This window comes from Leptonotus elevatus, chromosome 16, assembly GCF_054856555.1.
Source record: "Leptonotus elevatus isolate MCC_2025b chromosome 16, RoL_Lele_1.0, whole genome shotgun sequence".
In the NCBI taxonomy this organism is placed as follows: Eukaryota; Metazoa; Chordata; class Actinopteri; order Syngnathiformes; family Syngnathidae; genus Leptonotus; species Leptonotus elevatus.
In genome coordinates, this window is record NC_141254.1 from 9,397,385 (window position 1) to 9,412,155 (window position 14,771).

The 14,771-nt window shown below is 43.5% G+C and overlaps 3 protein-coding genes and 2 non-coding genes across 6 annotated transcripts in view; 1 reads left to right on the forward strand and 4 right to left on the reverse strand.

The window, feature by feature from the left end:
* Positions 1-3,156, reverse strand: part of stk10 (serine/threonine kinase 10) — a 31,867-nt gene extending 28,711 nt beyond the window's left edge. Inside the window, exon 1 of one of the 2 annotated variants that reach the window (XM_086098834.1) lies at positions 2,738-3,156. In XM_086098834.1, the coding sequence (XP_085954960.1) occupies positions 2,738-2,896 (159 nt within the window). In that variant the 5' untranslated portion in view covers positions 2,897-3,156. Of the gene's footprint in view, positions 1-2,425; positions 2,508-2,737 lie in introns of those variants that run through there. The other variant, XM_086098835.1, reaches the window with a different exon arrangement.
* Positions 3,157-5,713: 2,557 nt separating this feature from the next.
* trnav-cac (transfer RNA valine (anticodon CAC)) lies at positions 5,714-5,786 on the reverse strand. The gene has a single exon. It is a non-coding gene; the product is annotated as a tRNA-Val (tRNA).
* Positions 5,787-6,568: 782 nt separating this feature from the next.
* Positions 6,569-6,641, reverse strand: trnav-aac (transfer RNA valine (anticodon AAC)). Its single transcript has one exon. It is a non-coding gene; the product is annotated as a tRNA-Val (tRNA).
* Positions 6,642-7,995: 1,354 nt separating this feature from the next.
* On the reverse strand, positions 7,996-11,499 carry LOC147160636 (early growth response protein 1-like). Its single transcript, XM_086057987.1, has 2 exons — positions 10,827-11,499; positions 7,996-9,529 (listed from the first exon to the last, which is right to left on the reverse strand). The coding sequence occupies exons 1-2, from the start codon at positions 11,005-11,007 to the stop codon at positions 8,439-8,441; spliced, it is 1,272 nt and encodes a 423-aa protein (XP_085914113.1). The 5' UTR covers positions 11,008-11,499; the 3' UTR covers positions 7,996-8,438.
* Positions 11,500-12,912: 1,413 nt separating this feature from the next.
* On the forward strand, positions 12,913-13,953 carry LOC147160637 (heat shock protein beta-11-like). The gene has a single exon (XM_086098767.1). The coding sequence runs from the start codon at positions 13,006-13,008 to the stop codon at positions 13,699-13,701; it is 696 nt and encodes a 231-aa protein (XP_085954893.1). The 5' UTR covers positions 12,913-13,005; the 3' UTR covers positions 13,702-13,953.
* Positions 13,954-14,771: the final 818 nt, after the last annotated feature.

Genomic DNA, 14,771 nt, shown 5'->3' on the forward strand with positions numbered 1-14,771 from the left:
CCCTGACAACCGGAGCCAAACCTGACGCAGGCTGCACGTGTTAGCGGCAGCAACAGCAGGGAAATGGGCCAAGCGGCACGTGGCTCATTAATTAGTCAGGAGAAACATTTGCAACTTCACTTGACACTCATGTGGGCCTCTCTCCCATGAATGCAAGTTTGTGAAAGGGGGGGGGGGGGGTAAATAAACAGTAGGTGAGAGACACAAGGCCCAAGTCCAAGCCTTTTTTTTTCTACATTACGTGCATTAGTCAACAGACTTTTTTTTTCATTACAAGTGTGATGATTAATAGATGAATATAGCGCGTGTGTGTGTGTTTATAAATGGACAGTGTTCAAACATGAGCCTCCCTCCAAAGCAGGCTAATTTCAACAAGATGAAGAAAGGGTGTAAAATGCACTGGAATACTTTTTGATGGGCAAATTAAGACTAACTCATTCACTGCCATAAAGTCTTTTATTTTTAATTTTTTTTTAAAGATTATTAAAAATTAGGGGCAAAAGGAGATTTTTTTTTTTGTAATTAATCGCATGACTTCACTAGTTAACTCACGATTAATCACAAATTTGATATCGGTTCTAAATGTACAATAAAACAATTCTAGGTTTGCATACACTTGTTAACAAAAGTGGGGGGGGAATTAAACTAAAAGAAATAGTTAAAATGATTTTTTGACGTTTATAGCGTCAATGGCAGTGAATGATTTATTATTATTTTTAAAGAAAAGATAAAAATTTCAGGGCGTCGGGCAATTAAAGTTTTTAATTGTAATGAATCGCATGACTTCACTAGTTAACTCACGATTAATCATAAATTTCATACCCGTTTTAAATGTGCAATAAACAAAATTTGGGTTTTCTTACTCTTTTTAACAAGTGGAAAAAATGTTAAACTAATAGAAATAGTTCAAATGAATTTTTGACGCAGTGAATTAGTTAAAATGGGACGTTGCCCAGGGTATATTATTATTTTCATATTTAATGGGCTTTAAAAAGAAATCTGGGAATAAGATGCCAGAGATATTTTCAATTGTATTCCTTATACACAATGCCTAATGGAAAACTGGAAAATGAATTTTCAGTGGTGTATTGCTTTAAGGCTGGTTACACTTCCAAGCACTGCTCATTTGTGAAAGGTCAAAGGCATCCACTGTACTCAGTCGGCCAGTGCACAGACACTGGCGGCTTGTACACCAGGAAACTAGTTGGGCAAACACATCCAGATTAAAACCAAGCCAAAGTTGTGCCGCTCTTACTCGCAACGGACACAAGAGTGCTTTCAATGTTCAGGCCTGCAGCTGGATTTCCAAATAGGGACGGGGCGGCGAGGGTGCTTGATCTGAAAAATGTGCTAAACCTATTGTGCATGATGGCGGCGTTGTTCCTAGAAGCATCAGCGGAACTCGTTGGTCTTGTTTGTTTTGGAAACATCAGTAAAAGGCACAAGATTGAAGACGTGCCAAAAGTGTCGAAAGGCGTCATGGAAATCTGAGCATGTTATATGGAGCGCAACATTTTTAAAGAGTACTAAAAGGTTACTGTCTTGAGTTGACGATAAAGAAAGCAGAATGGTGACGTTAAATATGTTCATTTTCTCTCCTACAAGACAACAACAACAAAATTGATCAATAGGGGAAGTGAGCGTTATTTGGAGGTTGAAAACACATGCGTTAAAAGTAGCAGGTTTAAGGACAAATGTACATAAGTAGCGTTGCAGAAAACTGCCATGGACCAAACAATTGGAACCCTCATTGGCCTAAAGACATGCAATCACATGCCCCTTGAGTAAGTAACTGCAGCAGGTGTCAAAAATGGCATCAAAGCAATTGGAAAAGGAAATGAAAAATTAGATTGAAGCCCATTTCTTACCCTAAACATGACCAGTGTTTCTCAACCCTGGTCTTTGGGTCACACTATCTAGTAGGGGTGTGCCAAAAAATAATAATTGATTCTCATAAGAATCGCAATTCTCATTTAGAATAAATTTTAAATGTCCCAAAATCAATTTTATTTAAATTATTTTATGCGGTCTTGCATTTGTTTGTGTGTGCCTTTATTTGGAGCGCTGTTCATCTTGTACCCGATTTGGCCACTTAGGGGCAGTGTGGTTCCACGTGGTCTAATACACTGTTAAGTTGTAGCCACATTAGAGAGTAGAAGGAAAAAGTCACAATCAAGTTACTCCAATAAAAGTTGTTATTTTGCAGTGTGGAGCCATTCTTTTGAGTGATAAAAGTGCCGCGAGTAGCGCGCTAATTAGCATTAGCGAGTCAGACTGGAGTAAATCATTACAATTCCTTGCACATCTATAGATTGAATCAAAAATCTTTTTGAATCAAAAGTCATTCTTAATTGAAAATCGATTCTGAATCAAATCGCAGGCCCAAAAATCGGAATCAAATCGTGAGACATTCAAAGATTCTCACCCCTACAGTTTTCCATGTGTCTCCCTATTCCCAACGCAGGTGATTCCATTGACAGCTCATCAGCAAGCTCTGGAGACGCCTGATAACGATCCTCACCTGTGATGGATTCGGTAGAAATTGGGAAACAGGCTGGATAGCGTGTGGCCGAGGGTCAGGGTTGACAAACACTGCATTAGTAACTATTACCTGTACAAACTGGACGGGCTACTTTCACCGAATTCAGACCAAAATGCATGCATCAAAATGTTAAGTGAAAAGCCGGGTGTCAGGAGCACCTCAAAAGAGTTGACTAAAGTACTGATATGCGTTTACCTTGTAGACTTTTCCAAAAGCCCCGTCACCCAGCTCGCCCACAACGTCCCACTGGTCGCTCGGATTGATGTCCCGGTGGACGTACTCGTACTGCTTGACTTTCTTTTTCATATCGAGAGTGGGCAGACGGAGGATTTTGCTAAATCTGGCCAGCGCCATTCTTCAACGTATGATGTCTTCACAGTATTGTACAAGTTCAACACGCGGCATGTGCACTGCCCATCAAAAGAAGAAACTTGTCACAAAGGCACGTTTATCTTCAAAGGGTTATTCCATTGCGTCCATGTCGACACGGAGGTTAAAAAGCCACGCATGTTCATTCATCCGTGAGCCACCTGCAGCCAGCAATGCAAAGTCTGGAGCAGCTCGAGTTGTTGGCTGGCCGTGGCAGCAGTGCCAACTTGTTGCCTCGGAAGCAGCCAAAAGGGACGCGCGGCCCCGCCTTACGTCAACCGCACGCAAGACTCCGCCCACTGCAGGGAAATGTAGTTTATTTCAGGCAACACGGGCTGTGTCCAAATTCACAAGGCTGGGTCCCGCGAAGGCCGAATTTGTCTGCTGCATGACGTCACACCCGACGTGGCTCGACAGCACGCGCAAACTCTGACCCACAGTCCATTCATGTGTAAATTCGTGCGTGCTGTCGAGTCACGCCGGGAGCGACGTCATGCTGCCTTCATAGTAGGCCTTGGGAGGACCCAGCCTTCTGAATTTGGACACATGTCATCCATTTGAACGTTCTGCAGGGTGAAGAGGGACTCCTTTTCCGGGTTTGGAGCGTCATTTTGAACGGCAACTTTCCTAGTTATGCGAACAACTTTTGGGACCACTTGCTTTATTTAGCCAAGAATGGATAGATGGAGCCTCCCTGACGTCTACTATCACTTAAAAAAATGATTATTAGCTAGCTACACAAACTTGTATTGAATGACTACACTACAAGCCTGCACAAACCTGTTTGGAGTACAGGCAGTACTTTAGTGCCCTCTGGTGGCAGATTGGGCTCATAACCTGGCTGCAGACAGCAAAGTAAAACAAAACAAAATAAATAAAGGTTAATACAATTAAAGAAATATACAAACAACTAATTTGATGCACAATCCGTACACACACGCACGCACAGGTAATTACTACTATTACTACTATTACTACTACTACCACTACTTTGGCGAGCCGCGGATAGTGGGCACTCCCGAATCATCGCGATAAACGAGTGTAGTATAGTATTAGTACTTAAAATCTTAAATTGTTCAAATGTTGATTTTTTTTTTTTTTTTACTATTCTAAAATCAAAATCAAGGCATTAAATGACTAGTTTTCTTTTATATCTGACATGAAAGTCAAAACAAATTAAAAGTCACTGTAGGCATATTTGTCATTCTAATTTTAGGAAGCTTTAGCAAACCTGCTTGTTAATTTCTTAAAGATACGCATAAACATTTTCGAAATGTTATTTTTAGTGGAATTTAATACCTTTTATTCTACATTTTAATGTAATTGATATTGAAATGCTAAACTTTCCTGTCGTTAATAGCCTTAAAGTTAGGCATCATTTTAATTAATAGTCTTTATTTTAAGCTTTATTGTAATTAATAGCTCTTAATTGTATTTTATGTCAAGTGAAATTACTGAAATAAGAAAACACATTTCAATTCAAGTTTAAACAAATAATTGTATTCACGGGACATTCACATGATCTGTCTTCAGGGATAAATAAATGATAAATAAAGGTGAGATAAATAGGTGAAAAATTAAAACAAGAAATCATGCAAAGGAATTCCTGTTATAAAAAGGTGACACTTAATCTCACTTTAAAATGTGCATGACACATCGGCATTGCATCACGTGTAGTACAACATCAAAGCACATGCACGCAGTAGCTCACTTACCACCAACATTAGATGTTTGTGATCCATTAGACCAGGAAACTGTGGCACAAGGAACTGAAAAAGAAACTTGAAGTTGTGTTATAATCTAAGTGTCGCTTTGGCAATTTGTGTATGTGTGGTGTTAGTGTAAATTAACAGTGGTAAAATGTTTCTCCCCTATGCTATTGCATTGCACATAGTAGTATTTTTAGAGTTAGATGATAGCAATTTAACATATAGATTTGAAATTAAAGATCTGATTAAAGTTATAATCAGAAACAGACACACTACACACTCGCGCCCGACGACGGGAACGCGCAACCGAGGGGCACAAGGGCGGAAGCAAACAGCAACCGGAAACTGCACTAATGTGTGAAACCCGGAAGTCTCGCCTCCTCCGTGGCATACAAAAAAATATATTTTTTAAACGTACTGTACTTCCGGTTAATTGATTAACCGAGGCTTAAATCAATTTTATTTTGAAAAGTGACCGGATTCTCTGTTTACGACGGACTCTTGACGCATCTCAAGATGCGAATTATCTCAGTCGCGTAGCGCTGACACTAATCGACACCGTTAGCAAAATGAGTAAAAAACAGACATGTTTGGAAAGTTTCTTTGCAACGGAGAAAAGGCCCAGCGATGAGACAACACAGGAGCCTATGGCCAAGAAGAAAAAGAAAGGTGCATGGACTTACAGCTACAGGTGATTCCCACGCATGATGGCCCGTCCGCTCTGCTGCTCTTAATTTAGCGTTATGGTGAGTGAGTTACACATGGACTTTAGATTTGTTCTGTGGTGCCTTATGTTGGCGCATTTAAGGAGGGAACTGCTAATATAGTTACATGAAAATGTGGCTTCAAATTTTTTGTTATATCTACAAAACACCCCAGTATTTGTTGTTGCTCGTATCATTCATAATAAGCATTACCATAGTGACCTCACCGTTGTTACCCTTGTTATGGTGTTTGTGCTGTTAGTACAGGTACATAAAACGTTTGTTGTTGTAGCCTTTTACTAATCAGCCGCCTAACAGCCAAGCACTTTGTATGCAGTGATGGTCGATAAGAAAGATTTATATAAAATTTATAAAAAAAAATACAAAAATGTTTCCGCCCGGTTTCGAACCGGGGACCTTTCGCGTGTGAGGCGAACGTGATAACCACTACACTACGGAAACTGATGTCCATTCAGAAAAGGAATATATATTTGATATAAACAAGTATATATGTGTTCCCTCGTAGCACATTTCTGATTGTAAATTGCATTTCCAAATATTTAATTTAAATTTAAAAATTGTTTCCTCGTTTATCATCCAGAAAACATGTGTTGTCATTGGAAAAACACGCAAAAGTCCAACTTGGAAAAAAAAAATTTCAGCTAAATCGTAATATTTATTTTCCGTCGGCATCTCGTGACACAAATATCGCCTGTGTAGTAAAGATGCTTCGTCGACTTTTTCTGCCATAACTTTATATTTAGGAAAATACAAATTCAAACATTGTTTTTTTTTAATGCAACACTTACAGGCTAAAAGAAAAACAAAGATTATGAACAATAAGAAACTAATAAATTAGAAAATAATCACAAATTCAAAATAAATTCCTGTACAATGTAAACTAACGATAAATCTAATCATCTTAAATAGACGAAAGGCTTACAGATTTGTTTTGTTTACTGCACGACTGATTTTTTTACTCCATGTACTTTGTATGCAGTGAAGGTCGTTTTAATTAAAGGATCTTTGTGCAGGGTCCGCACACTTTACTGATAGATGCAGTCACAGTAAAAGAGTCAGGACTCTTCGTACTTTTTGGGGCATTGGTGGAGCAAAAGCTTTAATATTACCTTTTTAAATGCACCTTTCAACGTGCTATAAAAAATAAAGTTGGGTTATTTCTAAAATCTTCTTGTAAAGAATTTATCTATACATAAAAGAGAAAAAGAAAAAAAAGAAAAGTATGTTTCCGCCCGGTCTCGAACCGGGGACCTTTCGCGTGTTAGGCGAACGTGATAACCACTACACTACGGAAACCTATTATAAGATATGTAAACAAGTAGATATGTTTTGGTCCTGCTGTATTCAACCTAGTGTTGTATTTACATTAACTGCAGCCACGTGTTACCAGTGTTGGTGAGTCCAGGTCCAGGCTTTCCCCACAGGTGCTTCTACTCAACTGGCAGGTAAACGAGCTCATAGAAGCGCCTGTTGAGTAGAAGCACCTGTGGCTAAAGTCAAACTGTTTCAGGGTTTGTTCTCTATGGACCTGGATTACCCAACCCTGCGTGTGACGACAGCGACATCTAGTGGTAAAATAGTTCACTGCAGTTGGCTGCGTGCGCAAAGGATTGTGTGGATTGTATCAGTTTGTTTCCCCATTTATCGTACATAAAAAAACATGAAGTGTTGTCCACTCGTTGGAAAAACACGTAAAAGTCCAACTTGAGAGAAAAAAATGGTGTTTTCCCCCGGTTTAGAACCGGGGACCATCCGCGGGGGACTGTGAGGCGAACGTGATAACGCGATGGAGTTTTCATTTCATTTATATCTGCAGATAAAGAAGTGAGCAACGGTAAACCCAAACTTACCAGTTTATCGCCACCATTTACAAACAGACGACCAAATGGCTTGAGATAAATTCTACTGAATATTGCTGGGAAAATGCTATCATGCTAACAAGACGCCAAACAACATTGTACACCACACAACCAACACATTCAACGTTCTATGTTATACAGTTAATTATATTAGTCAAGACACCTTTTTTCAACGTCGTCTTATTACTATTTCGGTAGTCATTTGTTTATTTTCTTTCCTCCACTGTGAGATAAGATAGCAGAAGAGCAGTCCGTTCCAAGTTCCAACCTGTTGACATTACACTGTGCGCGCCTGCGCAATGTAGGAAGTTCCATATTTGGGCATGAGGATATCCGCCGCAGCAGGAAGAAACTGTATATGGGTTGAAGGTCTTGGAGGGTTTTGTTTTATTTGTTTGTTTTTGTACTGCAACTGGCTGGGGAGACAGTGCAGTCAGTCTCTCACGGTCACTCTCTCATGGAGGACCAAAACTGACAAAATTCAAAATAAATAAATGACTAAATACCTTTTTGAATGATATTTTTTTTATATCAGTTTTTATTTTCACCTTTAGTCATTTCTCTCTCTCAGACATACACTTACATAAATGCATTGTGATTTCATTTTACAGCACTATAGTTTTGTAGACTAATCATGTCTGCTTTTGTGTTATCAATGCTTTGTGTTTCTCAACCTAATCTACTTAAATTCTCATTGTTTCTTTTCAGTAAATAAATAAAAATCCCCCCCAAATATTTATAATCTTAAAGTGTTGCAGAGAGTCAATGAAGACCACGTGGTATTTTTTTTTTTTACACTCCACATTTTTATTCTTTGTTCTGTGATGAAGAAAATCCATTTGGTATCAAAAGCGTGTGAACATACAAACCTACACAGTAGGTAAACAAAATAAACTACAAAACTACTACAAAAATATTCATGTGTGTCCATATACATATGTACATATATTTACATTCAGTTCATAAAGTGTATTTGATTGGGGCATTTGTTATCATCTGTTAGCATTCATATTGTCGTTTTTGAAGCCTGAAAATGCACTGTTGAAAATGTATGTCTCAAGGAGCCATACACAAAACTGAACACAAGTTTGGGTGAATTGCAGGGTTTTAAAAGTTTGATCATCATTTTGAGACTGAAAAGGGAGTTGCGGGGGCCCGTTCATCGCCGCTTGCCGCTTACTTGTGATATTTATGCTCTGTGAACAAATTGCACCGCCAGAGGACCGACTTTAGGTTAGCAGATGTTGTGAAGTGAAGCGATGCTGGGCGGCCGCTCAGATTTGGGGGGCGAGGAACAGCTGGAGGAGGTGTAGAGGTTGGGGTAGCTCGGAAAGGAGGCAGAGTTGAAGATGGAAGGCGTAGGCGAAGAGCTGTGAATTGGCGAGGAGTAGGAGGAGGAGCAGGTCGAGGAGGAGGTGGGAGGCGTGGCGGAGGCGGGAGGAGCGGAGACCGGGTTCCGGTCCCGGTGCCTCTGGTGGATCTTGGCGTGCCGCTTGCGCTCGTCGCTGCGTGCAAACTTGCGTCCGCACTCGGCGCAGGCGAAGGGTTTCTCGCCCGTGTGGGTGCGGATGTGCGTGGTCAGGTGGTCGCTGCGGCTGAAGCTGCGCATGCAGATCCGACACTGAAAAGGTTTCTGGCCCGTGTGCACGCGCACGTGGCGGGTCAGCTCGTCCGAGCGGGAGAAGCGGCGGTCGCAGCCGTCCGCCGGGCACATGTAGGGACGCTCCTGAAGGGACGCTTTGCCCTGCAACTTCCTCTTGCATGCTTTGGTCAGCTGGCAGGCGGGGGCGGCGAGCGGCTGGTTGGCCACGTGCGAGGAGGAGAAGGCCTTGATGGTGGAGAGCGGCGTGAGTGGCGGCTGCGTGGGATGGCCACCTTGTGACATCACGGCCTTCCGGTCCCGGTTTAGGAGCCCGGCGTCCTGCGACTGAGGCAGGATGTAGTCTGGGAGCATGGGCAGCCTCGAGGCAGGGTAGGCCGGAGGCGGCCCCTGCAACAGGAACGGGGCCGGCTGGGAGTTAAGAGTGTTGATGGCAGCCGTGGTGAAGGTCGGCGCCACGGAGAAGATAGAGCCGACATCAGCGGAGACGCAGCTGAAGCTCGGTTGGCTCAGCGTGGACAACGCTGATGAGGAGGGGTGAGCGGAAGGAGCCGCGACGCTGACTAAACCGCTAAAGAGGCTGAGGAGAGGCTCGGGCCACAGGCTGCCCCCGCCGCCAGACGCGGAGGACGGCTCGAAGGTGAAGCGGCCGCTGTACGCCAGAGGGGGGACGCGAGGGGTCAGCGGGGGGAGATTCTGTAGGTCGGCCAGTTCTGACAGAAGGTCTGAAACATGACACAAAACAAGATCAGAACACTGGACTAACAGCTAAGAGCATCGCCATTGTGGCTCTCCTTTCCCACATGAGAGGGCATTACAGTAATACGGTGAACCCCTGCCGCAAAGAGCAAAAAAATCCACTAGTAATCTGAGTACTTGACACCCACTCAAAAAGATTTGTATCTGCATAAAGATGCCACAAAGACACACCGATGGCACTGAAGCGATAACTTTATTTTTTTAAATTACATTTAACCTTTATTTTATCAGGTAGGTATTTTTTGTGTGTGTATTTTTTCCTCTTGATTTTAGAATTAGCATAGCATCCTGAATCGATTCTCAGTGTTGTATGAGGAGAGGACCACTAGCGGTATGTGGGCTCTCTCTAGTGGTATGGTAACAGTTCAGTTGTTGTTAATTGAACTGCCATCATTTATTTATTTTAAATGTTCCCGTATTTAGGCACGGTGTTACTATTCAAACTGCATAATGTGGCAGTGGTTTACAATATTAAATGTACTTTTAGGATTAAATCTCATTTTTGATCAACACAAAACCGACTACCCTGACGAATTTTAATGTTGGTCATTATAGTGGTACCTGGAGAGTCAAGTATTTTTTGAGGTGGTACTTGTTGCAAAAAGTTTCAGAACCAATGCTCTAGAACAGTGTTGTCCAAAGTTAATTGAGCCAAGGCCCATCAAGACGCATCAGAAAAATCTCACACCAAAAAACAGAAATGATATATTAAAAATAACTGATATTTTCTCAATCTGTTTAGTTGGAAATCTGGGCTTCCTTAGGTAAACATTTTTTTTCTGTTTATGAATGGCTGCAGGTAGATAACCAGGTTAACCGTACTTTCTGCCATCTAGAGGAAAAGTGTTATATTGCTCTGTAAGTATACAGTATGTCGCTTGCATACACAAACAACGATACATTACTTTTAGCAAGTACCTAAGATAAGTAATTAAGCAACTTTTTTGAACCAACTAAATGAAAGTGAATACAATTCCCCGCAGCACACTTTATGATCTAAGTTGGTTTGGAATTACTGCTCTAGAAAATGCTGCATGTGGCCCACAATTTATGTAATAAATGTATGTTTTTAGACTTTACTTTAGTTTGCACGATTATAGCAAATGTTGCCATGAATTTAATGACACGTTACCGGCATTGTGTCAAACACGTGCGATGCATTTACTAACACTCGAACACAAAAATGCAAAACAGTATGTGCAACACAGGAACACGTCACAACTTAATAATACAAACACACATGAAATAAACGGAGCCACCCACCTCCGTAGTCCCCGGTTTCCCCGCTCAGCAGACCTCCACCCTCGGCGGCGTTCTGCAGAAGCTGCTGCAGCTCTTCGAGCTTCGGGTAGCCGTCCAGAGGGGACAGGACGGGCGGGAAGCCGGCCAGGGGCTCGGAGATCTGCAGGGCCGAGAGCAGCAGCTCCGCTTTTGTCGCAGCCATCTCTCTGGGGCTTGGCCGCTCCTGCTGCTCCGGGGCACCGGCACTCTGGCTCCGCTGTTGCCCGGGGAGCGTGTGTGGAGACCGGGCTCGCTTCTTATTGGGGCTCGAACCCTCTGAAGAAGCCAACGCGCGTTAGGTTCTGGTCCGGGATCCCAAGGAGAGTCCCGGCGAACGGTTAAGGTGACTATTTTTTTTTTAATGAGGGGATGCTCGTTTCCGGTTGGTGTTTTGACTTGTTGCGCACGGTAACTTAAACATGAGGTCCAACAGGATTTCTCAGTGAAGCTGGCTTTATATAGACTCGTGTCGTGACGTAGATTACCAAATAAGGCGAGGCGGAAGCCCATATTTGGGCAGAGCCGGCACTTCCCTGTTGCTTTGCCAGGAGACTTCCGGGTAGAAGCGTTTTTTTTCCGTAAATGCTGAATTACCTTCGCTACCAGATTTCTGCCCATTTCGTAGGCGACTATAGGCACATATCTATTGACTACAAAATTGAACTATGCTATATGTCTGGGGGCGACGCTGTAGCTGCTAAACTTTTGCCAACCGCCATGACCGGAAGTGACGGAGCCACGTCAACAGCTTGGATTTGGCCTACATCTCCTGCCTCGTTTTTACGTCATCACTTCCTCGGGCCATATATGGGCGTCTTCCGTCTATAAACCTGACCTAGGAGCGAGACTCCTCCCCGTTCGACGTCAGCACATGGAAACACACGCACACACACACGATGACTGCAGTTTAACCCCTTGGTCAAAACGAAAGTGTTTGTCGCGTAAAGAAAACTTGAACTATTGTGATTTAAGTGTTGAAATGACGAGTTGATAAAAATGAAAAGAAAAGCCGGTTAATAATCACAATGATAATAATTATATATATATATATAAAATAAAATAAAAGCAAAATAAACGTTTATCAGAGGAAGAAAATTTGGAGAATGCGGGTATCGAACTGACTACCTCTCGCATGCTACTGGGACAGAGAAAAAACATTAAATCCAAGATTAGCCTCTTCTACAATAACTAAGAAATTTATATGGCGTTCTTAATGTGACAATCTAAGATTGTAGGACTCGCAAGTATGTTCTGACATATGATTAGTTAATCACACCCTCACGCTATTAAGAAACCTCATTAGTTGTATAAACAACCACATAGCCTAGTATTTCACTCAACCGGTTTAATGGCAACGCCAAATAGTATGTTTCTGTTTCAGTTTGTGTTCAATCCATACAGTAGTATGGGTTGAACACAAACCGAAACAAAATGTATGATTTATCCTCTGTGAAGAATGACTAATATTAGTCCCGTGCTGAATGATCAGAAACATCATGGTCATTCAGTTGATGCAGTATGACAAAAAATTGTTTGTGTTCAACCCATACAGTAGTATGGATTGAACACAAACACAAATTGAAACCTCATTAGTTGTATAAACAACCACATAGCCTAGTATTTCACTCAACCGGTTTAATGGCAACGCCAAATAGTATGTTTCAGTTTCAGTTTGTGTTCAATCCATACAGTAGTATGGATTGAACACAAACTGAAACAAAATGTATGATTTATCCTCTGTGAAGAATGACTAATATTAGTGCCGTGCTGAATGACCAGAAACATCATGGTCATTCAGTTGATGCAGTATGACAAAAAATTGCTTAATTATTTTTAATTATGTAATTGCAGAATGTTTTTATAAAGCATAATTTTATGTTATGTTGTGCTATTCCTCTTATTAAAATAAACAATACATTTTTGTTGTTTTTTGGTGGAGGATGTTGTATTAAAAAAACTTCATTACTCCACACCTTTGCTACTTTATAAACATGTTGGCATGCGGAAGCCGCCTGTGCTGCATTTAGAATCTGACGCACACCCACACACACCGGAATGCTGCTGGAACTTTCGGGTGGGGGTATATAAGCAGCAGGGACGTCCCGACAACAGGACACTCCAGACCCCAAGCTGTGAGGATCAAGAAGCAAGAGGAAACAGAATGTTTCGCCCCAGCGTCTTCCAGCCATCCGCCGCCTTGAGCCCCTTCATGGACCCTCACTGGCCCGTCCGCAGCCTGTGGCCCGAGACCAGGCCTCTCTTCTACCACTTCGAGCAGGACACGCTGCGCCACATGCAGGAGATGAGACAGAACATGGAGTACATGGGGAGGCTGCAGCAGAGGATCTTCGAGGAGATCGAGCACACGCCGGCGACGACCACTTTCATGCCCATCGCCTTCCACCACCTGAGGCCCGAGGGAGAAAGCTTCGCGCTCAGTCTAGACACGCAGGACTTCTCCCCCGAGGAGCTGTCCATCAAGCAGGTGGGCCGGAAGCTGAGGGTGAGCGGCAAGAAGGAGAAGAAGCAGGAGGACGGAAAGGGGTCCTACTCGTACAGGTGTCAGGAGTTCAGGCAGGATTTGGACCTGCCGGACAACGTGGAACCCGAGACGGTCACTTGCTCGCTGGTGGGGGGGCGGCTGCAGATCCAGGCGCCGCGGGAGAAACCGGCTGGGGACGGGAAGGAGCGAGTCGTGCCTATCAACGTCGCCCCGATGCTGGCCATCGCAGCGGCCTCTGCGCCGTCCTCCGAGGTCGGGGACGGGAAGGAGCGAGTCGTGCCCATCAACGTCGCCTCCGCGCCGCCATCCAGTCCGTCCTCCAAAGTCAACCCCTCCTCAAATGCGGAGAACTGACAATTTGACCAAAAGTCATCTGATTGACAAAACACGCTTTGTAACAAGCTTTCTACTTTCTGATGATTTAGCCACCAATTATGAATCATGTTAAAAATAAAAAAATAAAAAAACACTGAGTCACATTCTATTTCCAACAATGACGGATGATGCCGTCGAGAACATTCTTTTCAGGCATGCCACAGCACTGTCAAGTTATTTTTAAATGTGGCCTCGTTAGCAAAATAAAAGTGTTTGTTTTTGTTTTTTTAAGAGCTCAGTATTGTTCATTCGGTAATTGTACCGATTTGACATGTAATCATCATTGCTCTCTTTTTATTTTGTATGTGGGTGAGTATGTGTGCGTGCGTGTGAGTGTGTGTGTATTCATTAGTTCACCAACAACCTATTAAAAAATCCCATATCGTTCACCTAAACTGAACACCGCCGTCAGGAGACCCGAGGAAGGACCAAAGAAAAGAAAGGAAAGTAAAATCCAGCACCGTCCAGACACCACCCACCAGGCCACCAACCAGAGTCCTTCACCAACCCCAGAAACATTTAAATTCAAACAAATCAGGGAGACCTCAAGAGACCAAAGGAGAGACTGAGGAAAAGAAGGAAGGACAGACGAAGCAGAGTGAGATCCACAGACACCAGCCTCCACCGATTCAATGACCTGAGGAAGAAGCAGATTGTGTCTGAGTTTCGATAGATGCTGGTGTGGTGGATCTGGCATGCATGAAAATCTCCACCAAAGAGGGCGGCCGTTGACCCCTGCCAGGACAGAGCAAGCGCAACACTTCAGGGCCACCCAGGCCGCGGCAGCGGCAAAGAACGACCCCCGGGCCCCGCTGGAGTCACCGGCCAGAGAGCAAACCCAGGAGCAGGAGCGTCCCCCACCCCAACACGGCCCGCGCCCCCAACCCAACACAACAGGACGGGGCACTGCAGGCCCGCCAGGCACCCCACCGGTTCACAGCCCCCGCTCCCCCCACGCCCCCCATCCACCCCAACCCAGCCCCAGCCGCCCCAGGCCCCCAACCCCCCCCCCCCAACCAAGCAAAAAAACCGGTAGCCCCCCAACCCCC